The sequence below is a fragment of the Rhinolophus hipposideros genome (assembly GCF_964194185.1).
Source record: "Rhinolophus hipposideros genome assembly, chromosome: 10".
In the NCBI taxonomy this organism is placed as follows: Eukaryota; Metazoa; Chordata; class Mammalia; order Chiroptera; family Rhinolophidae; genus Rhinolophus; species Rhinolophus hipposideros.
The window spans coordinates 70,739,658-70,766,620 of record NC_138056.1 but is presented as its reverse complement, the minus strand read 5'-3'; the positions used below and the strand labels follow the sequence as shown (position 1 = coordinate 70,766,620).

General features: G+C 35.4%; 1 protein-coding gene across 4 annotated transcripts; it reads right to left on the bottom strand.

Moving 5' to 3' along the window:
- Positions 1–1,663: 1,663 nt before the first annotated feature.
- On the bottom strand, positions 1,664–16,640 carry BIRC3 (baculoviral IAP repeat containing 3). 4 transcript variants are annotated; one of them, XM_081062787.1, is made up of 10 exons: positions 16,470–16,596; positions 16,219–16,364; positions 9,951–13,138; positions 9,743–9,842; positions 8,428–8,506; positions 7,618–7,666; positions 6,172–6,414; positions 2,752–3,006; positions 2,447–2,488; positions 1,664–2,334 (listed from the first exon to the last, which is right to left on the bottom strand). In XM_081062787.1, exons 3-10 carry the CDS (start codon positions 10,822–10,824, stop codon positions 2,141–2,143), a joined length of 1,836 nt encoding a protein of 611 aa, XP_080918913.1. In that variant the 5' UTR covers positions 10,825–13,138; positions 16,219–16,364; positions 16,470–16,596; the 3' UTR covers positions 1,664–2,140. The 4 variants fall into 4 exon arrangements, with proteins under 4 accessions (XP_080918913.1, XP_080918914.1, XP_080918916.1 ...); XM_081062788.1 differs by lacking the exon at positions 16,219–16,364 and having other exon boundaries at positions 16,470–16,640; XM_081062790.1 differs by lacking the exon at positions 16,219–16,364 and having other exon boundaries at positions 9,951–10,729; positions 16,470–16,640.
- Between the last annotated feature and the right edge of the window lie 10,323 nt (positions 16,641–26,963).

Here is a 26,963-nt window from a genome sequence, read left to right as displayed (position 1 = left end):
CAGAACCCTGTCATAATCTGATAAGGAGCATGTATATTGTGCAATTTGAAAAAATACCTGTTATTTGCACAGTACAAACTGTAAGTTAGACCTTGCCTAACTCTTCTTGACTGGAAGGGTGGGGGTGGGCACAGTTTTAAAAAGAATGAGCGGTACTGACCCACTGATAGTCTCTTTCAAGCATGTGAGTATTGCTTCTAAAATAGTGAATCCCTTAAACATCACATCTGCTAGTTTTGCCTGGAATTACTTAGTAGACATCCACACTGTCTACTGTGATGTACCAGAATGTTAAAAGGAGGTGAAGATGGTTGAATCACATTGCCTGTGACCACAAAGGAACTTAATGGCTAATATCAAGTAATGGCTAGTATTAAGTAATATTAGGAAATGAATAAAAAGAGTGAATGGAAGTTATAATGAGCATGACCTAAGTATGAAATTAAGCCTGCTGTGAAGTTCTGAATTATAACACTTTATATTATATATTGTATATTGAAGTTTAAATTATCTACCAATTCTGGGAACTGAAGGCCAGGTTGGATGGAGGCGGGGGTGAAGTTGGAGAGAGCCCAATGAATTAATGGATGTTAAATACTCAAAAACAGTGTCTGACATATCATCAGCTAATGGAGATACCAGTATTATGTACAGTGATTTATTTTTTTCCAAAAAAAATTTCAATTTTACTGATACTTAGGGAATAAAATATTTGAATAAATAAGTTGGTTATGTTAGCTATAGATTACTAAAATGAGAAATGAATGAGAGTTTCACAATGGAGACAGCAGTTCAAATATTATGTATAGTATGCAGTAAGAACCAGTTAAAAAAATGGGTGTTGCAAAAAGGGCATGTACTATCAAAATATTTATGCTATAGCTGAGTTGCAAATCACCTAAGCAATATTACAATTTTATTAAGCCTAGTACCCGAGGAGGATCCTGTGGTTAGCATGCGGCTAAACCACTGAGCCTTTTAACAGAGAGGCAAAATCAGTTACATCCCAAAGAAATAGTTTCCCAGTATCAGAATAAAGATGTGGATTCTTTCTCCTGTTGCTTGATTTGTAATCTGTCTCTGTAGAACTCTAGCAAACATCTAGAAGTGGTTTAGATAATTGGCTGTTGCTTGTCCCTCCAAAATATTCCCCATCATAGTGTTACTTCTGGTTTTAAAGTCCTAATAACTATAGAAAACAAAGGATAGAGAATTGTGAATTGGATGTGGTGCCAAAAAGAATTGCAAAGGAGGAAATTTTGCTACACTGACAGTACAGAACAAATTTATTTACAAAAAAGAGTTGTTGGTTCCACGGGCTATTAATCAGTGTACTTTCTAAGTCCCAGAATTAATACCAATATGGTGAGAATAAAACTAGGGACTTTTCCCAATCACAGAGCTGGCATGCGACTTCATGAATGAATCAATAGACAAATGAGTAAACAAATTTACCGAAAGGATTGTTTGATTTCATCTTAGACATCCCATAGAATCCCATGGATTAAAGCCAGGTGTGGTTGACCCCTGTGCTCTACAAATGTGAATGTAAAGAAAGGGATTTAAACTGTACTTCAATATTCAAGATGTCTTAAGGAGGTAAGGAAGGAGCCTGCAAGTGATTAAATTATCTGCTATCATAGAAATAAAAACACTAAGAAAAAAAGTAATTCCAAATGTTTTATTAAAATGTTCCTTACAGAATTCTTTATAAAAACGTCATGCCCCTAAAAAGTCATTCAACAAATATCAAGAACTTCTGTGTATAGGACACCAATCAAAACAGGCAGAGAATTCATGTTCTTGGTTCTTACAACTCCAAAATATTTAAAATTCTCAAAGTTTAATTCAAAAATCTTAAATTTTACTTCACTTATAATTTCAATAGTGATGAAATTTTGACTTAGTATTGTACTTGTAGTGCTTATCCCTATTTTGTGTTCACAAGAACAAAAGCCTATCATTCTCTTACTATGGAAAATATATGTTCATATGTTTTAGCTATAGATTTATATAAATATGTGTGTAAAAAAAATTATCTGAGTTGTAAATAAATCAAAAATCTTAAGGAAACCAAATGAGTATAAAAGTTAAAATTACAGTACCTTTAATCCATTAATTCTAAAGTTTTGGATCGTCTTCATGAAAGAAATGTACGAACTGTACCTTTAATTGTACCTCTACAAATAGGACATTTTCTTAGAGAAGGGGCACAGTCTTTGCATACTACTAAATGACCACAAGGAATAAACACTATGGACACTTCTTTGTCCATACACACTTTACATGTTCTTTCTTCTTGTAGTCTCCTCAACTGTTCTTCCATTGGTAAATCTAAGGAGAAACAAATTTTTAATGAAAGGCAATTTCTGCTTCTCTGAGAAAAGCCAAGCAATTTTTTTTAAAAAATGTTTTCTACTGGTTTAAATTATTAGTACTATTTTACCTGAAACATTTTCTGTGGGAATATATTTTATATCCTGTTGCACTAAGGGAGAAAAAGAAGAAGTATTACTATGGCAAATAAGGTAATGTTTAGTCACGAATATATATTTTTAAACTAACAGTTTAGACTCTGGCCAAATATTATGAATAACTGTCAAAATATCAAGGCAACAAAAGTCCTTAGTCTTTTGTGCAATTAATAGTATATAAATTAGACTGGATTGTTTTCAATAATCACAAATTATTAATAAGAGCATATTTTCAATTGACCTGGAGAGTTCTCAAAAGTAATATTCCAGCACTCACCGAATAATCGCTTGTATAATGTGAAGTCAATTTCTTGTAGAGCATTTCTGAATACGGTGGCTGCAAAATTTCCTTTTACTATAACAGTATCAATCAGTTCTCTTGCTTGCAAAGACGTCTGTGTTTTCTGTTTAATAACATCATGCTCTTGTTCATTAATCACTTTGGCAGTTAGTAGACTATCCAGGATTGGAAACACACACGTCAAATGTTGAAAAAGTGCCATTCTATTCTTCCGGATATAGGATAGGTCATCTTTATAAAAAGAAAACCAAAAAATAAAAGAAAGAAAACATACACAAACATGTTCAAACTCTTCTCACAAACTTCCTTCCACACCTACATATATGACTGAATGAAAAACAACTATAATCCATAATCAGTTAGGCATTAACATTGATTGCTAGGTTTGTACCTGATCTTCTGTGACTAAAAATAATGCTATTTATAATAAGGACTAACCCTTACTGAGCCCTGTGGTAAGCACTATAGATGTATTTATTTATTTCATTTTCACAACAGCCCTTTGAGGTCCATCCTAGTAACCTATTTTAACATGAGAAAACAGAGGCATGGTGTGGCAAGTAAATTGCTAGAGGACACGCAACTAGCAAAAGTCAAACCAAGGCAGTTTGGCATCATAACATGTGCTTTCAACAATTTAGCAATACTGGTAAACTTTTAACCAGATAAAATGTAGAACCTAAAAAAATTGAAATTTCAATTCAGTCTAGTCAAATTGGGGAAAAATAAAATCAAGAAAATTAAAATGATAGAACTTTTTTTTTCTTAAATTATCATTCATCCACAAAATTTCTTTTAAAATTCCACTTTAAGATGAATTTTTAATATTTCCCCAAATTAGATATGATAATGCCATTACCTAAGTATTTTGTAGTAAAAAGGGAAAGGCAAACCACATTTTGAAAACTAAATCCCATTCGTCAATGACACATTCCTGTCCCATAGGATCATTGTATTCTCCTTCAAGATTTAGATTTTATATCTATTGGTAAAATGTTTGACATTGTGAAACTGAAATTTTATTAACTCTTTGGAAAATAACTTATGACTCTAAGTTTACTAATTGTCATATAGTTTTTACTATGATCCATAAAGCTATTTTTATAAAATAACTAATAATGACTGTCCAAAGAAGAACTATTAGAGAGAGATGATTGTTAGATTTTAGAAACACTGACTTTATCAAGTAATAGGACACAATAATAGAACCATTAAAAAAGAATAAAAAAATAGTGCTTAGTCAAAAAGTCAAGGTTAAAGATATACATTTTGAAGATAATTGAAGCTCTGAGAATCAATGAGAAAAAGACCAGGACCTAGAACAGTGTCTAAGCACAAGGTCAACGTTTCATAAATATCTGTTGAACAAATGAACAATCAAGCCTTAGAAATTTAAAGAACAACAGGATCAAAAAAGTAATAGCAAGAGGGGGAGAAGAATTAGAACTTAATTCTGGTAAAGTATCTATGTTAGAGATATATTAGAAAACTAAAATATAATTTACACCTGGTGTTGAAGAATATTAGTTTTTCAATCTAAGATTAATTTTTCTAATTAGGTTTTACTTAACCTAACATAATAAGTTCTCTGAAATTCTTAAAATTTCTAAAATTTGATTGCTAGTAGCTGCAGAAAAAATTCTCATTTCAAAATCATAGACTGTATTCTGGCTCATAAGAGGTGAAGACTTGAAAATACCTTTGAAGCATGTTATTCTTTTATTCTGGAAAAAATATTTTTAATTCTCTCTTTATTTACACAACTGTCAAGAACTTCCTCACTCTATGTTCTTGGGAACATATAAAGTAATCAGTAACCTAAATGGAAGTATTTGTATTCACTCATTTAAGATATACTTCTTGAGTACAGACTATGTACAGACACTGTGCTAGGTAGTAGGATAAAATGCTGCACTGAGAACTAAGGGATCTTTTTGATAACGCAAATTATTGCATATTGTTGACTTGGGATTATCTCTGCATACTTTGTTGATTTTCTTTTAAATAAATATAAACATTTTATAGCTCGATGGCTTAGACTTCACGGGCTTTGTAAACAATTACGGAGATAGGCATTCTTTTCTTTGAACAATTGTTCACTCATGACCAATGGTCAAGACTGAGAAGACTACGGGAAGGACGTGCAGCCTGATCTTCACAGTGAAAAAGAGAACTTGACTAGGCTGGGAAAAGATGAACCTGGACTATGTTCCTGCTGAATCAGTGGTGTGTTGGAATGAATAATTCACACTTTGGTAAGCATAGAATGCTGTATTACTGTGCTCTGATATATTTGCCTAGGTTGGCCAGAAGACAAATCCACCTTCGTGAGCAGGGGTAGGTTTACCCAGAAATGGGTTGGACCAATCTCACTGTCAATCATCTTGAGAAGAAATAGATCCCAGATGGCCTTGAACAAGAATATGGGACAAACTCTTTTCTCTTTCTGCACTTTATGGATATTGGGGAGCGTGAGCTTTGATGAGGAAAAGCATGCTAGGGATTTTCCTGGTTAATTGTGTAAAGTGGCCAGAGCTACACAGAGATGAACCAGAAGCTAGGCAGAGACATTCATGAGGATGGGCTTAGGAGCATGAAGAGAGGCCACATATGGACATGGTTGTCAATTGCTCTTTGTGATATAATGCTCTTCTGTCATCCCTAAATTTCCAGTAAGAGCTTGTTAAAAATTGCAGTCTGTTGAAACAACTCTCAGCTCTGGTCTCCATGATTGGGAAAGAGTGGCAATGGAGAGATCATCCTCTTTGTCTTGGTCCAGAGTGATGATAGTTGTCTGAGCAACCAGATGAGACTGGACATGCTTGGAGGAGGAGAGTTTTTGTGAAGTGCAATAAAGTAGAGGCAATAGAGGAGCAAAAAAGGCTAGCATGGAAGGGCATGGGTAACTTGTCTTGAGAGAGTGTGAAACCATATTCTAGGACTCTAAATACTTGGGAGACATGATAAAAAGGGAACTCAGCTCTTGTGTGGGCAGGTAGGAGACTTAATCATACTTTGTACATTATAGTCACAGGCTGACATACTATTACTCTAACATTAAAATTAATCATTGTCCCTGATCCCACCCCAATTTACAACAAATGGGAGTGAGCAACTAGCCTGGGATCAAAAAATAGGCCATGAATAATTACATACACAATCCACTCCCAGAATGAAAATATAAATTAAGAAGAATCAGGAGGAAATGCTGTCATTCATTATGTCCATTTTCAACTCAAATATATTTTAATGTGAAGAAATTTTTCAGAATTCAAATTCAGAATACTGAACATAAGAAGATCTGATTGAATTGACTATGAGTATATTTTCAGTAACTTACCTATCATGATATCAAATCATTATGGAAATAGAGACTGTACTAACAAACATGTGTACCTGATTCTTCTTCCTCAGTTGCTCTTCCTTTCTCCTCTTCCCTTATTTCATCTTCTGCATCAAGTAAATCTAATACAAGATCATTGATGGTTTTATAATTCTCTCCAGTTGTTAGGATTTTACTCTGAACTGTCTGTTTTACCAGCCTTCTATTGAAGCCCATTTCCAAAGCAGCTGAAACCACAGGTGTATTCATCATGACTGCATCTTCTGAATGGTTTTCTCCGGGTCCACAATGAATAACTATATGGAATAAAGAATTTAACACATAGGGGGATCTTCTGCATACTTTTAAAATTAGAAGTTATTACAATATCAAAAGCATAAAGCCCAAAAAATGTACAGGCATTATTTTGTATTAACTTTGTTAAATTTAAAATAATGATATACATGTTCAGTCACTAGAATAAGGATATGGAATATTGCATTAAAATACAAAATATGCATTATCTGGCATAACAATGAATGGGACAAGGAAACAGAATGTCGGGGATCAACCCCATCAGAACTGAGGTTCTTTTTTTCCATGTTGAATGAACAAATGAGGTTTCTGTATCAAATACATTTCACATATTTTCGAAAAAAGCCATTGTCATCACTCACCTTTATGACTACAATGCCCTCTCACAGCGTTGCTCCTAACGAGTGCATTCTCAACATTGCACCAGAGTGACTTTTTAAAAACACAAATCTGACTGTGTCACACTCCTTAAATTCCATCAATAATTCCATTGTTCTTAGGATAACATTCAATTGTGCTTACAAGATCTCACACAATCTGGACCCTGTTTACTTCTCTATCCTCATCTCTCGCCACTTACTCATTCTCATTCTACATTCTAGCCCAGAAGTCACAAACCGATGGCTCTTGGGTCAAATTCCACCTGCAGTGCTGACTTCTCTTGCAGCTGACCTGCTTTATTCACTTACATGTTTGCAAATCCTACTTCTGTCGATACAGGATTTTGTTCAGTTCTTTAAATGTGCCCATTCTCTTGTGTCACTTAAGTCTTTCATGTGCTGTTCTCTCCACCTGGAATATTCTTTTCCTCCCTTTGTCACTTGGTTAATTCCTACTATTCCCTTCGATTCTGTGATAAGACAAATACTGCCTCTGATCTGAAACTTTTGCTGATCTTCCAAGTCGGAGTAATTGTTTGAGAAACATGTATGTATGTAAAATTACAGGTGCTCAAGCCCCCACCCTTACTATGATTCAATTCAGTAGGTTTAAAGTGGAGACTAGAAATCTGCAATATTTTTTAAAGTTTCTCAGGTGATTACGATATGCCCTAAAGTTTGAGAAACAGCAACTAAACGTATTTGAAATGCATTATAAATTGTAAATCATAACACAAATGTACATTATTACCATTATCAAATTTCAATCTTAATAGTACCAAATGGTTCTAATTTAAATGTGGCAATTATTATCATTATACATACTTGGTGACTCTGCATTTTCATCTTCTTGATTGTCTGAAGTAGATAACAGCTACAGAAAAAGGTATGAAAAGTAAAATATAAATTTTATCCTGTCCATTGCAAAAAAAAAAAAAAAAAAAGAATGAATCAAGAGACCTATTCTATTTAACTTGTGGCAAACTGACTCGCTTACTAGAAAAATAATTTTTTAATGTCAAAAGCAGTATTTTATTTACATTCAACAGTAATTTCCTAAGCAATAACTAATCGAGATTCTTTGTGTATGTCTGTGTGTACAGTAACAAATAAAATCTATTTTTATTAAAGCAGGAGAATGGCTACACCTTTCAATGATCTGTGAGACAATCATTGTTTGCCTTTCATCCCAAAGCTCTTACGTTTCCTGAGTCATCCTTTGGGATAAGGTGGACCTTATATCAGTTCCATTTACTATGGCTAGAAAGTGTTTTACCCTCAAGCTACTATATAAGCTCTTATTTGCTTTTCCAGAAAGATAAAAAGAGCAATACAATTCTCTTTCTCAAATCTTTTAAGGAAAATTTATATAATAAAACATTTAGGGGCAGCCGGATGACTCAGTTGGTTAGAGCCTGAGCTCTCAACAACAAGGTTGCTGGTTCAATTCCCCCATGGGATGGTGGGCTGCGCCCCTGGCAACTAAAGATGGAAAACGCCGACTGGACTTGGAGCTGAGCTGCATCTTCCACAACCAGATTGAAGGACAACAACTTAAAGCTGATGGGCCCTGGAGAAACACACTGTTCCCCAATATTCCCCAATAAAATTTTAAAAAATCAATACTCTTCCTACCTGTTCAAGTAGGTAAGGGTAACTGGCTTGAATTCGACTGATGAATTCTTGCCCTTTAACTCGTATCAAGTACTCACACCTAAAATGTAAACAAAATTAAGTTTGGAGAATTATTTTAATCTGGCCATTTGTAGACTGTTAAATATTTCAAATGAACACAAACATACATATAACCACTTGACTATTCATTTAGCATAATGAGATGTGGTAAGAGACACTGAAGTCAAAAGCAATACGATGTAAGTAAGAGAAAGGCCAGAACTGGTAACCTGCCAAACCTGAAGTGAATAAGGGTCTGGAGGCTCTCAGTCCATTGTAGATGGGTAAGGCTGTCTCCACTCAGAGCTCCTAATATATATATGTATACACACAATTTTCATTATAAAATAATTCAGGATACCAAGTTTGGTGATCGACATTAAAAATACTAAAAGTTTTGTCCATGAAAAATATAATTATAAGCGACCTGATTTTGATTTTTAAAAAAGGAGTGTGAACAAGTATGGAATAATCAAAAACGAAAGACATGACAATAAAATGCTCTGTAGTGATCAAAACAGATGAGCTGGGTCTAAATTTACTCTGATCACCCTATGTTACAACATGCCTTGTGCTTTTAATCTCCATTACCCTGTTCTCTTTTTTCTTTTAATCCATAGCACTTATTATCTTCCAATGTGCTATGTAACTTATTTATTAAGTTTTTATTAATTGTCCAGCATCTCCTGCTATAAAATCATCACATGAAACCCGGAGTCTTAGTTTTGCCCCACTGAGTATTTTAAGCACCTGGAACAATGCTTGACAATAGGTGATCGATTATTGAATGATGAATGAATGGAAATATGTCTAAGACATAATGTTGATTGAAAAGAGCTTCAAAACAACTTATATAATATCTAATTCATGTAGTAAAATTGTATACATTTATCTACACATATACATGAGCATAAAAAGATATCTGGAGGGATGTTCACTAAAATGGTAACTGCAGTCATCTTTAGGTTGTGAGTTTTGGATATATTAAATTTTTGTTTCTGTTCTTGTCTACAACATGTGATTTTGGTTTTTAAATGAGCATAGACTATTTTAAAATCTACATTAATTACACACACACAAATCCTAAATCTATTTCTTCTGTCTTAAATTTCCATTAAAACCTTTTAAGTAATTGTTTTTCTAAGTAATCCATCCTAAAATTTATTCACAGTATTTTTGAAACAAAGAATAAAGTAGCAACTGATTATAAGGCTAACACATATAATCCATCTTATGATGATCATACACATTTGCAGAGAGAATTTCAAACAATTACCTTGGAAACCACTTGGCATGTTCCACCCATGGGTCATCTCCCGATTCCCAACACCTTAAGCCACCATCACAGCAAAAGCATTTGACATCATCGTTGTGACCTAAAATTAATTTTGGACCAAAACTTATGAATACATATAAATTGCCCACTACAATATATAAAACATGTTGATTTTTTTTTATTATTCTTATCAGATTAAGTTTCTTACCCATATAATAAAAACCCGCATTTGCAAGCTGCTCAGGTGGAACTGGAACACTAGAGGGCCAGGTACAGAATGTTCTAAATCGGGCTGCCCGTGTCTGCATGCTCAGGTTAGAAACAGGGTACCTTGAAGTGTCTTGAAGCTGATTTTCTAAAAATGGGCATTTGGGGAAATGTCTCAGGTGTTCTGACATAGCATCATCCTTTGGTTCCCAATTGCTCAATTTTCCACCACAGGCAAAGCAAGCTACTCTGTCTCCAGGTCCTACATAGTAAAAACCTGCTTTTGCCAGGTCTGTTGGCGACAAAAAAGTCAATGGCCACATCTGGAAAGTAAGTAATCTGGCGTTTAGAGTATTCATTACACAATGGTAGGGACTTCTCCTCAAGGCAGAAAGATCTTGATTTGGTCCATAGTTCATAGAATTTGATCCGGAATTTACAGGACTTGATGGAAAGCTTGAGTAAGAACCACTGAAATATCCACTGTTTTCCAAACTTGAAGATAACAAATGTGTGGAATTTTTCACTGCAGAAGGAAAAGTAAGCTGAGAGGTGGCTCCCAAAATGTTACCTGAATTTAGTTTCTGAACAAAGCTACAGCTAGGATACAACTTTTTATGCTTTTCAACAGGATTGTCTCCTTCTTTCCAGTTATCCAGCATCAGGCCACAACAGAAGCATTTGACTTTGTCATTTATACCAGTGTAATAAAAACCAGCACGAGCAAGATTCCTTTCTGAGACAGGAACACCGGCGGGGAAAGTCGAATATGTAGACATTCTGTACAGTTCACACGAAAAGTCATACTTCAATTCAAACATGTTTGCGCTTTTCATCAAATTTGATAAGAAGACACTATTTTCTACTATGTTCATAAAGAAATGGATGGGGAGGAAAAGGGACTAGCCTTTCTCTAGGGAGGTAGTTTTGTGCACAGCTTTTGATTTATGTTAGTTTTAGTACTAGGTTAAACACCTAGAATGGGAAATCTTTTGGGTTTTTTTTCTCCTGTGCATTTAGGGTTTCAGCACAGCAAAACTGAAGTCCTATATTGATCGTCGTAAGGGACAATTACGCACAACAGCACCTTTGTACAATCTTTATAGATGCAATGTAAACATGATGCCACACAGTACCTTGTGATGAAAATTAAAACCCTTCATAAAAGTGTAGAGTGCTTTAGGTCATCAAGATGCCATTTAGTGGCAGGCATTTCCACAGAGAGGTCAACTTCTCCACCAGAATGTTTCAGTGACGTTCAGCCAGCCTAAAGATAAAACATCTGACTCACAGAGCTAATTTGTTTTCATGATGGAAAGTTGTGCCCTGTAAGTACTCTACAGAAAAAATATTCAAACTATGTTTATTTTGCTTTATTTAAATTGTAAAATTTGGTAGCCAAGATAAATAAAAAGCATAAGACCTACCTCAAGAAAGGAAAAGAACGCTTTACCATATTTCACTGCTTCTAAGATGCATGTTTCAATATCTCTGTTGAAAAGTATCTTACAATTAATAGCATATCATCTTTTAATTAAAAGCATGTTTCATTTCTTAGAGGTATATAAAATAATGGTGTGTCTTACAACTGAAGACATATTAGATTCAGTGAAATATGGTATATCCCAAATCTTTCTTAAGTAATTTTTCTTCCTACAATCATTTTAATAGAAGAACAAACAATCTGAAATTTTCCTCCAGATAAAGAGCTTAAGTAGTAACAGACTTGGATGATACATCTTAAGGCATGATTTTAAAGATTTATTGAATAATAATTATTTCCCATAGATTGTCAGGAACCTGGCGGCTTAGAAATAATGAGATATCATTAAATCTTAGCAAATTAGACATTCCATTTTAAATAAATTATCAGAGATGAATGTATTTGCTCAATGGGTCTTTTAAATTCAGCTTCATGCTGTTGAGAGTCAACATCAAATCTGATAGTGGGCTTATTTTTAAAAACAGTCAAAAGTCAGAGTGCTGAGTCTGTAGGCTAAGAAGGATAACCAAATTGTACAAATTTGACTTTGGCTAGAAATTATTTCACAGATAGCATACCTTGAACCGGAATTTACTTTGTCACAATCCACTCCTTATGAACAGCAGAGACATTTTCAGAATTCAGAATATCTCAATTATGAGTAGCAATTAGTAAATAGGTTCTGCATCAATAATAGCAATGACGAATAAACAAAGTCATCATGGTTTCTCTAGCAGTGATTTGCAAATATGGTTTCCAGGGTCCCAAAGATGTTGGGATTTTTTTTTTTTTTGGATGTTGGGATTTTCTACTGCAAACTTTAATGCTTTACTTCCAGATGGCAGGAGAAACACATCTCAATACCAGTGTTTATTTCCCTCAAAGGTGAGTTATTATGTCTAATTTCAGTTTTCCTTTCATTGGTTAAAATTTTACACATTGTTATCAAAATCTTTTCGGTGTATATTATTGTCTCTGTATAAATTATCTTTCTGAATAAGTTTGTTAATTTACCAAAATGTAACTATCCAGCCATCATTTTTATTCTTATCATTTTCAGAGATAATAGCCCATTTTAACAAACTAAATTGTAGACTTTTAAAATACCAGTAGTCTTATCAACGGTTAATTTCTTCACCAATCATCAAGTTCTTCTTTCCTACTTTCTCTAAATTTGTTGTACATAGCAAAAAGTATTGTTCTTGACATTTCTTTCTCATTGTAGAAGTCTTTTAACCTGTCAAAGGTCTTATTTATAGATTTCTCTAATTTAGCAGAGGGTTGAATATTAACTCTTTGTTCTTGATAACTGTCATTCATTTTTAAATCTTTACCAAACACAGGTACTTATACTTATTTCTGTTCTACACAGCAACCAGTGGGAGATTGCCTGGCCAATTTTGCAAAGAGTGCTTAAACAATGTGTCCCAAGTACAATCACCTCTCCACTGTCAAATTCAAAATCAAATTCATTATTATACTTTATAGTTACACTTCATATAAGCAGATCATATTTTTAAAATGAATATTCTTTGTATGCCAAAAACTCTAATTACTTAATTTGTTTATGCATGCACAAAACTACCTCCCAGAGATTAGACTAAGTCCCTTTTAAGGGTTTTAGTCCTCCATTTTGAGCTGTTTTGATGTACAGAAAAAAAATGGAAAATATTTAGAAGTAGAACAGTTCACTTCTTTTGTAAAACCTGTTTAAAAAAAAAAGAGATAGTTTTAAAAGTGAAATAATTCATAAAGTAACACAATGATCTTTTAAAAAACATTTTCTCCAAAACAGAGCACTAGTATTTACTGATTGCCTACTATGTCCAAGGTGCTGTATGAGGCACCACAGAGGCCAAGAAATCCCAGACAAAAATCAAAGGGCTCAAACTGGGAGCCAGTAGAGGTATGACGTTTGGCCTACACAGAATTGGACTGCAGTATTTTACTAGTTTTTTTAACTTTTTAATTTTGAAATTAATTTATACTTAGAGAACCTTACAAAAATAGCAGTTCCCACATACGCTGCACTCAACTTCCCCAAAGATAACATCCTACATAACCACAGGACAATTATAGGAACCAGGAAATTAACATTGATAATGTTGTTAGTTAATCTGATGCTTTACTTTAATTTCACCAATTTTCCAAATAAGTTTATTTGTGGACCACAGTATTTTTAAATGTTTTAATTAATTACCAACATTTTTATAAAGTAAGAGATTTCCCATAACATTCTAGATTCCAAGCTTCTCTTGAAAAACCAGATCTGGCCACACTACTGGGAGTATGGCAATAATCAGCCAACTCCCAGCAGCAACTGCACCCTTTACAGAGGGCACATGCTCCCCAGTTTGGCACTGTGCTTTCACTCCCTGATACAGAGACTGTCAGTTGCTACTTGTCACTGAGCTGGCACTGTTGCTTTTCTTGCAGTAGAATTATGAGGAAAGTGAAATTGTCCTAATACCTGTGTCTATCAAAAGTAACAAAAATGGAAGGTAGACCAAGAGGGACAAATGTGTAGAGAAAAATGAGAGCACCATGTTTCTTTGTGGAAAGGAAGAACATGCCTACATGCTACATATGTAAACAAAGTGTGTTTTTGTTTACAACATACCCCTACTTTTGATAATTTATATCACATACCTGGCCCCTATGCCTTTGAGATTGCTAACCACTTAGACAGATTTTACCCTAAAGAAGATTTGCTGTAAAAACAAGGCACATGTTTGTAGAAATTTAGACAACAGTTATATAATAAATATACAAAAATATGCCAAGATGCCAGCCCTGGATCATTTAAACTCTGTCTTAACCATTTCCAACACGTAGACATCAAAATGTTGTTGGGGAAGATCTGCAGCCTTGCAGACTGGGACCAGCATGACTTCAGAGGCCACCTGGGCTGGCCCTTCACCATCCCTAACTATTCTACTCAGCCCTATACAGCTCCTTAGCCCACTGCCCTCTGCAGCTCTTCTAAACATTCTACTTGTCACTTCCTCAAATTTCTCCTCCCCTACTCCCCATCTCATTTTCGGTAGATGGCTTTGCATTCTGTTTCTCAAAAAAAGAAACATCATTGAGCAGTAATCCTTTCACACTCTCAAATCCATGCCTTTTTCACTCACAAGCTATTTGCTACCTCTGATAACAACACTTGCCCCTGTACAGGTCCCATCCTCTCCTACTGCTTCAGAAATCTTGCTCTTAACCCCATCCCCCTCATTTATTCAACTCTCACTCTCTACTGGCTCTTTTCCTTCAATGTAACAAGCATGCTTAAGTCTGTCCCAGCTTTCAAATGTAAACAGACCAAAACATCCTCTTTCAACCACACTTTCCACTAGCAATCATCCTGTATCTCACCGTCTCTTCACAGCCAAGTGAACTGAACAAGTGTCTATGGTTAAGGTGTCCCACCCACGACAATTGGCTTTAGCCTGAACCACTTAAAACTAATCTCAATATTAATAGCACCAATAGCTTCTTTGCCAAAACCAATGGAAATTTTTGTGTCTGACACTGGGGCCCACTTCCTCTTAGAAACGCTCTACTCCCTTGGCTTCTCTGATACCACTCTCTTGGAATTCCTCTTACCTTTCTAGTGGTTCCTTCTCAGATTGGCTCAAGTCCCCAACCTCTTCTTACATTTCAGGGCAATCTCCCTGAGCCCAACTACCCTCTTGGGCACTTGGCATATCCATGTCTCTCACACTGGAGCATAAATTTGCTTTTCTTTCTGCCTCCCCCCTAGACTGTTTGCTTCCTCAAATCAGAACTATGTTTCAGCTCTGTACCCTCCTGACTCCAACATCCAACCAGCCTGGCATATAACGTAGTAACAAAGACTTCCTGTTGAAGAAGTGAATGTTAGCAAACTTAACTGAGCCCCCATGACCACAGTACCCTCACGTGCATGGTATTAAGCACATCAATTTTATATTAATGGCCACAAAGTCTGCACAGTGATGGTTTAATACCACGCTTTGGAGTCAGACAACTTGGGTTTCCAATACCATTCAGTGTCCCCTACCAGGCCTGTTATCTTGGGCAAGTAGACGGCCCTGAGCCAGAGTTTCCTCATTGTCAGTGGAGCTACTGGTAATTAAGGTAACTGCTTCTTCAGATTGTAAGAATTAAATTTGAAAAACACCTGTGAAGTCTTGGGAGGGGTCCTAGCATATAATAGGAATTAGCACACCTAATGTTTGCAATAAATAATAGCAAACTAAGTTAGCATTATTGTTAGTTACTTTAGCATCAGGTAAATGCCTCCAGCTCTTTACTAACTAAGAACACTACCAGATTTCCATGCTAACCACCAGGAAAACAACAACAACAAAAAATCTGCTTTCTGCCACCATATGGAAACATTCCTCCATTTATTCATTAAATGAACATTTTACTGAGTCCTTATTGTGGCAATGTTCTGCTTTAGGCTCTGTTCTGAAGCTTATTTGGCACAAAGACCAGGTGATTGCGCTTGGCAAGCGAATTAAACCAAATATCAAAGCTTCCCCAGTCCACGGGCTGTGCCCAAAAGTAAAACAGAAACTGAGCACCCCGGCAGGAAAGCGGACCAAACGTGAGTGCCCGCGAAGGCAGCGCGGGGCCGGCCCGCACCCTCGCGCCCCCCTGAACCCCGCGGCCCCGCGCCCAGCACCTCCCCGTGGGTTGACAGCAAAGGCTCTGGGGCAGTGGCGCCACCCAACGCCACCCGTCCAAAAAGCTCCCCGTGCGCCGGGGAAAAGAAAGCCGCCCAGGCTCGCGGAGGACCCACCCTTTGCCTTGTCCCTGATCTGCTGGAGAGCCGACCTCTAGCCGACCTCTGAGCCCGGGAGCGGTGTTCGATGCCCGCGTCTCCCCGCTGACCTCTTCGTCGGCTGCTGGCCCCGCGCTCCTCTGGCGGCGCAGCAGAAGCGTCTCCTACCGGAGGGGGTGGGTTTGGGGGGATTGACAATCGCACAGCCTCGCAGCGGCCCTGGTCGCCCACCTGCTGCCCGGAGGCCGAGGTGCGCTAGCAAGACCTACCTGCCTGCCGAGTCTTCTCGGGTGACACCTGTCGCCCCGGCAGTTCCGCGCGGGTTAGGGTCTCACGCTGCTGTTAAATGTCCCACTTCTCCCTCCCCGCCCCCACCTACACACACCCGGCACAGCCCGTGTCCTGCACTCCTAGTGGTTGGTGCTTTCCTCTTAGGACTTAGGGGAAATCCAGCGGTAATAACCACATGCACTTCCCCTTCTTAATCTGGCAAAACCACGGGGGGATTTCCATGACTGTAAAAGCATGACTATTTCTTAACCGTGGCGTATCCGTGGCCTTTACTGAAAGATCTTTACTTCTTTGTTCGTGGGTCAGAGGAAATATTGATAACCTGGGTTGAGTAGATGATCATTGGTCAGCCTGACTGGAAAAGGCCCGTTTCCTAGTATACATATTTTGAAAAGAAAAGAAAAAAGAAACTGTGTGAAACCTTTCTGATAATTTTTACTTTATGTTCTAATCAAGAAAGTTAAGGCCTTAAAAAAAAAGTTCAGGCATGAATGGAAATGCAGAAGCATGTAAAAAAAAAAATCACATGGCTCTCCTTTTCAGTTCAGGTTTACTGTGTTAAAAGATTGAGATCACCTCGTTAGTTTCCTATATTGAAATGGTTTTGTTGGTTGGTTGGTTGGTTGTTTTTATAACTAGGGTAGAATTGGCTACAAAAAAAATTCTGCTTTTTGTCTCACAGGGGAGATTTCTAAGTTACTGTGATGTTCTCATGGAAACGTGAAGTTTGGGTCTAACTGCACTGCCATATTTCCTCCACATTCCTTGTCTAAGCAGTACATTTAAGCAACTTTCTCTAAGGTCAGTGCTTGCCAGGAAACAGATGGACTAAGAGAGCTCACCTGATTTTCCTGTCTTCCAGTAGATCAAAGATAATTGGGAACCAAAGGCAGAATCCATAATATTATTCATTAATTCATCATTATCCTGTGGAAACAAGATGTGCCCATTCCATTCAGTATAGCCAGGATGAGTTCCAGTTAGACTCCCAGTTGGAATTATATCAAAAAGATTAAGTTTGTCTATCATGTAGAGGCTTCAATCATCTTTTGTACCTGCTTCGTTCAAAACTGTATAAGCCATTTTCAACTCACCTTTGGATGATCAAAAGCATTTTGTGGTCTTTATACACTTTTGATTATGTACCCACCAAAAGAATTTTGAAAAACTATTCCTCTGCACATTTTTAATTTGACATTAAAACATAAAAGTTGTAGTAATTGGAAAAGAACTACAAAATGTAGACACGGATATTTTAGAATAAAATTGATCCAGCACTCTTTTAAACGTATTCAAATACCATAGCCATTTGATAGCCACTGCTATCTGTTCAACAATTAATATATTAGCTCATATTTAATAACTGGAAATATTATATCACTGCCTTTTGTCCTTTTTGAACATTCTACTTCCCCCACCGAATTTTAATATATGTTCATAATGGACATCTTTATGATCACTTGGGCACATATTTCTGAAACAACATATGTATAAATTGAAATTCAATTTTTTTCCTGTGATCATAACCCTCTAAGTGTTAAAGAAAAATTACTCCGCGATCACATCACAGTGCTTAATACACAACTGGTCAAAATAATATAAATATGTTATAAATGTTGATAATTACTAAAGAAAAAAAGTTAAATTCTATTACAAATGCAATCTTAATGGGGTTGCAGTTCATATCTTAACAATTTTTCAAGTGTGTTCATGAATATTACCTATTGCTAGAATATGATAGGGTTCAGCATAAATTCTGTTCCTTTTTTTCATTTCTAAAGATTGTAAGTATTGAAAAATCTACATATTAATAAATAAGTAGATAGGCCCAGAAGAAATGTTATTATAGCAACTTTTCACAATGTTTTGAACATTTGTTTTATAGCCCAAAAGTCATTTAGTGATGTTTAATCCAAAAAGGTAATTAGTTATAAGTAGACAACTCAATTTTGTTTAAATTGGTGATTTGGAAACCACAAAACATTTGTTCCCTAGGTAGGGTTTCCAGAGTTAGCAAATCAAAACACAGGGCACCTAGTTAAATTTAAATTTGAGATAAATAACAAATGATCTTTTAGTATAAGTATGTCCCATGCAATACATTATTCATTGAATACATTATTCATTATTTGAAAGTCAAATTTAACTGGGTGTCCTATATTTTATCTGGCAACTCTATAACCAGATATCAGAATCATTCATTTTCTCAACACTAAACAATGAATATTTCTAATTGTCCAGGAAGATTTTACGCCTAAGGGCAATACATCATTTTAAAACCCAAAATGATGACAGGTGAGCCTGTATTTCTTAAGAAGAGAGAACCATTGTGAGAAGGTTGGTGAGAAGAAAGAAGAGACCTGGCAACTGGAACAGCTCTTGTTTTCATGCAGATCAGTTTTAGGAAAAACTACATGCGGAAATATAACATCAGGTTGTTAATTCCCTTAAAACTGTTTGGGTTCCCACTTACACATTTTTAAATCTTTGTAAAGACTTGGTGTTCACCAAAGAGAACACTTATCCCAATTTAAAAACCGTGGGCTAAGAAATCCTGCACTGACGAGGATTCCCAAGTTCTTCCAAATAATGATTGTTGGGATCAGACCTGTCTGGGCTTGGAGTGGATTGTTATGTCTCTTTTGCAATATTTTACACAACTTTAATCGTTGATTTAAAAAAACAACAACAAAGGAATTGTTTTCCTGTAACAATTCTAAGTTGCTAGGCGCAAGGACTGTATATATTTTATTCACCTCATTATTCTAGTACTAGCAGGGCACCAGCAAATAGTAGGTGCTCAATAAATCTTTGTTGACTCACAAAAATGGAGTCAATCTATCCACTTGGGCCTACTCTATTCTAAAACTGTGTACCCAGGTTTTTAATAGTGTAACACACTTTACATTTTCCCTCCAATCTTTTGAATATCCCAAATATGTTATATAAAAACTCCCCTTTTCCTTCCAGCATCCAACTTACCTAAATATATTTTCTCTCCAAATACTCTTTTAGAGACAGAAATAAGAAAGGAAATGTTTGAGGAAAGTGACAAGGTAGACACATAGGGCCATTAGTATTTCTAGTTCTCCAGTTTTCTTCTACTGTCAATGTGTATGTGTTGAGAAGGCATTTCACCCCATTCCTGGTTTGGAACTTTGAGAACTCTTAACAGTGGTTATGTTCTCAATATTGTGTTATTACATAATTAACTTTAAAATATTTTTTTCCTTGAGGGTAATTATGGTAAAAAAAATTCTTTCTTTGGAAGGAATTTCACATAATAATAATAATCCTGTAACAACTTCAGTTCCAGCCTAATACTATTGCACTATAAGTTTTTAACATTTTTCATTAAAGAAATACATAAAGATTCTACCAAGAATCTAGAATTGAAAGTAAAAGTGAAATCTAACAAAGGGAACTGTGCAGTCTGATTCCAAAGTAAGTAAGAGAGTCATTGTAAATGCTGGGAATTTCCTAGTCTGTTGACAACTTTGTATCTTGCAAATGAAATAGTTAGATCATCCTGAACAAGTGCTAATGAAATAATTTACAAATAAATATCTTTTAATATAGACAGACTGTTCTCAATATAATGATGTTTGCCCTTATAAATGATGGCTTACTTTTAATTTCTTTGTCCTGACAGTACTTTAATAACACATACTTTACATAGTTAAAGTGAACACATCTTAAGTGTACAGCTCATGAATTTTGAAAAATCTATATACTTGGGTGACCATCAACCAGATCAAGATGAAGAACATTCTCCATTACCCCAGAAAATTCCTTCATGCCTTTTTCCAGTCAATACCTATCAAATCCTCCATCCCCCTGTCTCAACCACTGTTCTGATTTTTATCACCATAGATTTTATTTGTCTGTTCTTGAACTTAGTGTAAATGGCAGCATACGATGTGTACTCATAAAGGTTTATTTCACTCATCATATTTTTAGTTTCACCCATATTGTAGTGTGTAGCAATAGTTTGTTCTTTGTGTTGCCAAGTAGTATTTCACTGGGTGAATATACCATAGTTTGTTATCCATTCTCCTGCTGATGGACGTTTAGGTTACCTGGTTTGATTCCTTATGAAGTGTGAAGATATGAACATTCCAGTTCAAGTCTTTTTGTGAATCTATTTCTGTTGCATATTATTGCCATTGGACAGGTATATGTTTATTAGTATTAGAAACTGCCAAAAACTTTTACAAAATGTCTGCACCATTTTACACTCCCACCAGCAATATATAAGAATTCTAGTTTCTGAATATTCTTTCTAAGACTTGATATTGTCAACTTTTAAAATTTGAACTCTTATTTTGAGTATGTAGTGTTATTTCATTATGCTTTCAATTTTTATTTCCCTAGTGATTAATAATGTTTAATATATTTTCATATGCTTTTTGATGATTTATATATCATCTTTTGTGAAGTGTCTGTTCAAATCTTCTGTCCATTTTTAAACTGAATTAACCTTTTATTATTGATTTACGGAAGTTCTTTACATATGAGTCCTTTGATATGTACATTGTGACTATTTCCTCCAAGTTGATGGCTTGCCTTTATTAATGGTTTCTTTTAATGGTTAGAATATTTTAATTTTTATGAAGTCTAATTTATCAATTTTTTTCTTTTATGTATAGTGCATTTTATATCTGTTTAAAAAACCTGTACTACCCCAAGATCAGAAGATTGTCTTCTATATTTTCTTTTAGAACTTTGTAATATTAGCTTTAACACTTAAGACTATGGTTCATCTCAAATTAATTTTTGCATATGATGTGCATATGATGAGGGCCACAGTTCATTTTTTTCCTCCATTGTTCCAACACAGTTTATTGAAAAGACCCCATTCCCCATTGAATTGCTTTAGTGTCTTTGTCAAAAATCAATTGAATTTACATGAGAAAGTTTCTTTCTGGACTCTATTCTGTTTTAGGAATCTATTTTTCTATCATTATGCCAATATTATACTGTATTGATTACTGTATCTTTATAGTAAGCATTGATATCAGCACAAGTCTTCTAACTTTTTCTTCAAAATTCTCTTGGCTGTTCTAAGAACTTTAAATTTTCATATGACTTTTAGAATTGTCTCGTGAATATCTTTTATAAATTTCCTGGGAATTTGATTATCATTATGTTCAATCTACAGATCAAATTGAGAAGTATTGACATTTTAATGTTATTGAGTCTTCTAAGCCATAATGGCATATTCCTCTATTTATTTTCCTTAATTTCATAGTTTTCAGTGCAAATATCTTATCTTTTGTTAAACTATTCCTAAGTATTTCACAGTTGTGATCTATTATAAATACTATGTTTAATTTAGATTTTTAATGGTTAATAGTATTTTTAATTGCATGTTCAATTATTTGCTGTGAATACTTGTAAATAAAATTGATTTTAGTATAATGATCTTTTATCCTGCTACCTTGCTAAATTCACTTATTGTCATTTCTTAGGTTCTTCTGGATTTTATTTAGCAAACTATCATGTCATATACAGATAAAAAAATTACATTTCTTCCTTTCTGATTTTTATTTCTTTTATTTTTTTTTCTTGCTTTGTTATACAAGTTGGGACCTCGAGTTCAATAGTGAATAGACTTAATTAGAATCAACCTCCTTGCCTTATTCTTGACCTTAGGGAAAAAGTAATGCTAACTATAGATTTCTCGTAGATACTCTTCATCAGATTGAGGAAGTCTCTTTCTGTTTCTAATTTACTAAGAGTTTTTTTTTTCTTTTAGTATAAGTAGGAGCTGTATCTATACAGATGATCATGTAATTTTTCCCCTTTATTCTGTTAATATGGAAATTACGTTAATTTATGAGTATTAAACCAGCTTAACATTTCTAAGATAAATTTCACTTGGTCATGATGTAATATCCTTATTATGTGTTACTGAATTTAACTTGCTAGTATTTTGTTTAGGAGTTTTGAATTGAGGGTGGAAAAGGAGGAACAATGGGGGAAGGAATAGAAATAGGGCAACTGAGATACCAAGAGAACATAGAACATCACTAGAACAAAATATTTAAATGTGGCAGAGAAGAACTAATTAAAAGTCAATAATTTATATTAATCACTGTTACTATGTAGTTGAATGAAGAGAAACACATGATAACATATACTTACTATATTTGATCCCATATAGTAAGTATTACTAATGGAATTTTAGAGCCATGGCAGATGAGATAGTGGCCCCAGACTCACATCAGCCAAGGGTAATTCTCTAGACTAGGTCACAGTTGTAAGGAGTTGGCAACTCTCACAGCATTTGGGGTTGGGTTCATGGGGAAATAAAGCAGGCAAATCATGATTGAAGGCTGAAAAACAAAACAAAACATTAGGTGTCTGCTCAAGGACCTGGCCGATTCTTACAGGAGCCAAACCGGCTGCACACATGACACCTTTGTGAGTGAAAACGTTGGAATTGACAGTCCTCTATGCTGGCTAGGAAAGAACACTCTCAGACCTGGAGAAGTTTGTTTATAACTAAAGAACTGCGCTAAGAAGACTGGAAGAGGTTCCAGGAGAGAGAAAATATCCAAAGAGCTGTTTGTATATAGGAGAACTCTAGTGATGACTTGTTTTCCCATTCCCAAAGCTTCCCAGCCTTCCATTGCCAACTCCATGCCTGTGTAGGTTTGAGTACATTCCAAAGACCAGAAGCTTTAAAAGCTGGAGTGATTAATCCCAGATGCTGATCTCCTTCATTTCCCTCCACTAATAAGCTATAGGAGGGGAAACAGAGAGAAATACCAGGATACTTAGGTCCAAGCAGACTCTGTTGTCTAAACAGAGGGTGTAGGATCATAGCCTCTTTCTCAGTGCACTGAGGCAAGGCAAGAAAAGGCATGTAGTGCACAAAATTTAAGGAGGCACTCACTCTCAGGGTTGTATACCCTAGTTCTGGGCCTGGGCAAATGCAAGACGTGCGTTGAATAGGTCTTTCTGAACGGAGAGCAATGGAAACGAGAATTCTTGATAAATTGATCTTGCAATCTCTGGATTAAATAGGCATAAAATGTTCTCCAGACAAAGAGTTCTAATCTCTCTATAAAACTGAAGGCAGTACTTGGTTTGGTAAGTCAGGGGCTTCCTAGTGGACAGTGTTTGAGGTGTTTGAAGGCAGCAATAGCAGAGTTCACAGCAATCCTGCAATGGCAGTAGGGCAATTCTGGAACCAGATGATTGGACTTTGAATCCCACTTTCCCCTTGCTAGCTATGTGAGTGCAGCAGACACTGCTGGTGCTCAGCCCAGATCCCCTTTACCTCCCTGTGCACTCAAGCCCAAGATGGTTCAGAGCTGCCAGCAGCTTACACCTGTGACCTTCTCTAGAGCATTACCCTTGGTTGGTGTGAGTCTGAACCGACTCCCCCAGATTACCATTGCAATCCCCTGCCCTTCTCACTGTGGATCGGCTAAGGCTAGACTCCTTCCTTGCTCGGCTCATCACCCCTGCTGTACCCTACTGGCCTCACTCGCTATAGGCCTTCCTGAAGAGTAGTACATTCTCAACAGATCGTGTGTTCCTGAATCCCTGTGCTAGCCTGCTTCTGGAGAGCCTAACAATGTAGTGCCTTGAGCAAGTTACCCATTATCCATCAATCTGTACCTCAGCTGTAAGATGGGGTAATAGTGAAATAACCATTAAGAGTGTTGCCAGGATTAAATAAGTTGATACTTGTGAAGTATTTCAAAAAGTGACACACACAGTTCTTTTTTTTTTTTTTTAATTAAAGTTGATTGGGTTGACAATTGTCAGTAAAGTTACATTGATTCCAAGTGAGTTTAGTTCTTATTATGAGAGATTGATGCTGTCTTATATAAAGCTATGGCAGTTCTTTATAATAATTTTTAGAATGGCTAATTAATGTAATTGTTTTGGGAATGATGCATCTCAGGCCAAGTTAGCTCTTGCTTATATCATTAGTAACAAGGAACACATTAAGACCTCTTCCAGTCTTCTTAGCCTAGCAACCCATCACAACAAACTCAATGTGCAATTCATGCTAATAAGAGGAAATACACAATACTTTTCTGCCCTTCCTCCCCAGTATCTCTGTCAGTAGAGAAGTAATTGACTAAATTATATGTTTAGACCATGGAATATCATACAGCTATAAAAAACAATGTTACGTTGCCTGACAGAAGCACATTCAAATTCTCTGCGGAAGAATGCATCCTCATACTGAGTCTCCAAAACCTACTACTGATAGAGCCCCAATGAATGTGATCTTCCACATAAAACTCACGGCACATATTAGAATCATCCTAGAAGTACATCTCATATGTTTATAGAAATAGAAGAGGTAATTGAAAACATAGGTAAAAGAGAGAGAGATTATTTAAAATACCAGATAGATGTGTAAAAACACAAAATGGATCTTTCAGAAACTGAAAAATAATCATTGAAATGAAAACATTAATGAAATAATGAAACTGTTAATGAAGAAACAATGAGTGAACTTGATAAGCAACCTGTAGAAACTACTAGATTGCAGCATAGAGAGATGAAGAAATTAAAAAGTGAAAATGTTGTTAGACATGGAGGATGGGTCTTATATTTGCCTAATTCAAGATCCAGAAGAGATAATAGAGAGATGGGAAAATCCAATATAAAGAAGCTGAGACTTCACAGAAATGTCGAAACACACTTAGCCTCAGATTTAGTAATTTAAGGTGGCAACTGCTTCATTACCGCCACAAGCAAACAGGAATCACTAGTGAATATTCAAGAACAGATTAGACGCATTTGAAAAGTCATTTACAACTACCAATAAAAACTTTGATTTCTCTAGAAGCATATTATGAAAATATGAGTAATTGTCAAATTCGGAGCTGATTAAAATAAGTTTGCAGAGAACATTTTGACATATTTTATTCAATTGTATTCTCATATCAGGCACTATGAAAAAACCTTGTAATAAGTAAGAGACTATTCCTCTAGATGTCTGGTGCATATATTGAAAAAAATGATTTTTAAGTGTTTAGAAGATAATATTAATTTACCTTCTAAATTAATGAAGATCAGAAAATAGAAAATAAAGCAAATTTGTAGTTCATTTCATATAATTTCCTTTTATTTTAGCCTATAGATCAAATTAGGAAAATACAATTTAATCTAATCTGTGGACAAAGGCATTGTTAAAAAGTAATAACTCTGACTCATGCACTCAACACAGTCTATACAATTTTATGCAGTAATTGAATACAACTACCTGACTATGTTATCCTGTTTTTATACTTGAAAGTTCAAGTGTAAAACAACAGGAATTTGGAAAGGGAAAAGTAAATAAATTTGTTTTTTGGAGAGATTGAGAAATATTTCCTCTTAAATGTAAAGCATTAGTTTCTACATATTAAAAATATAGGATATTGACTCAGAAATTGAGACTACTTGAGGTGTCAGGTTTTGTCAGGAAGGGAGTTTTGAAAATAGCCCTCATCTGATATGGTTAGGAGTGCTTCAACTTTGGGCAATTATTTCTGTTTTTTCTGAAGTGTGAAAAACTTTTGTATGTGACTGAGTAGGCATTTACCACAATGGCGTAGTAAAAAATCACAACATTTCAAGTAGTAAACAAAAAAAGTGGTGAGATGTATTAGTTATGAGAGTTTCAACTACTCAGATAGCAATCTCATGCTATTAAATGCACTCACAATGATAATTCATAGGAATATTCTCAAAGATAATTTCTTGACTTGCCTTGCTGAAAAACTTTATCTCTTATAAGACATAGAAGGTAAGATTTGACCTTCATTGTAACCAATACGGAAGAACTTGATGACGTAAAAAATAACAAGGACCTTGAGAGAAAGGAACACTGTGGCCTTAGATTTCATTCTTTGGCAAAGAGACCCTGGAATGAAGATTGTGTGCAGGTGGGTCACGGGGCACTGCTTTCAGAGACAATGCTCATGACGGAATGAAAGAAGCAAGATTGACCAGAGGTATAAACTGAATCATGATGCAGTTGCAACAGAGGTCTAGGCAGGTCTCACATAAAACTCTAAAACTAGGATAGGATGGCACTTCAAAAATGTCTGTCATTGAACGTCTAAGTATTACTTTGTCTTGTGCACCTGAAACTAATAAAAAAAAAATGTCAGTCATTGATGTTGAGCATCTTTGCATACGTGGCCATCTGACTATAATCTTCGGAGAAATGTCTAGTCCGTTCCCATTTTTTAATTCAATTGTTTGTTTTTCTGGTGTTGAGTTATGTAAGTTCTTTATAAATTTTGGATATTTATCAGATGTATCATTGAAGAATATTTTCTCTCATTCTGTAAGTTGTCTTTTTGTTTTGATGGTTTCCTTTGCTGTGCAAAAAATTTTTAATTTGATGTAGTCCCATTTGTTTATTTTTCCTTTTGTTTCCTTTGCCCGAGGAAATATATCAGAAAAAAATATATATATTACTAAGAGCAATGTCAGAGAATTTACTGTCT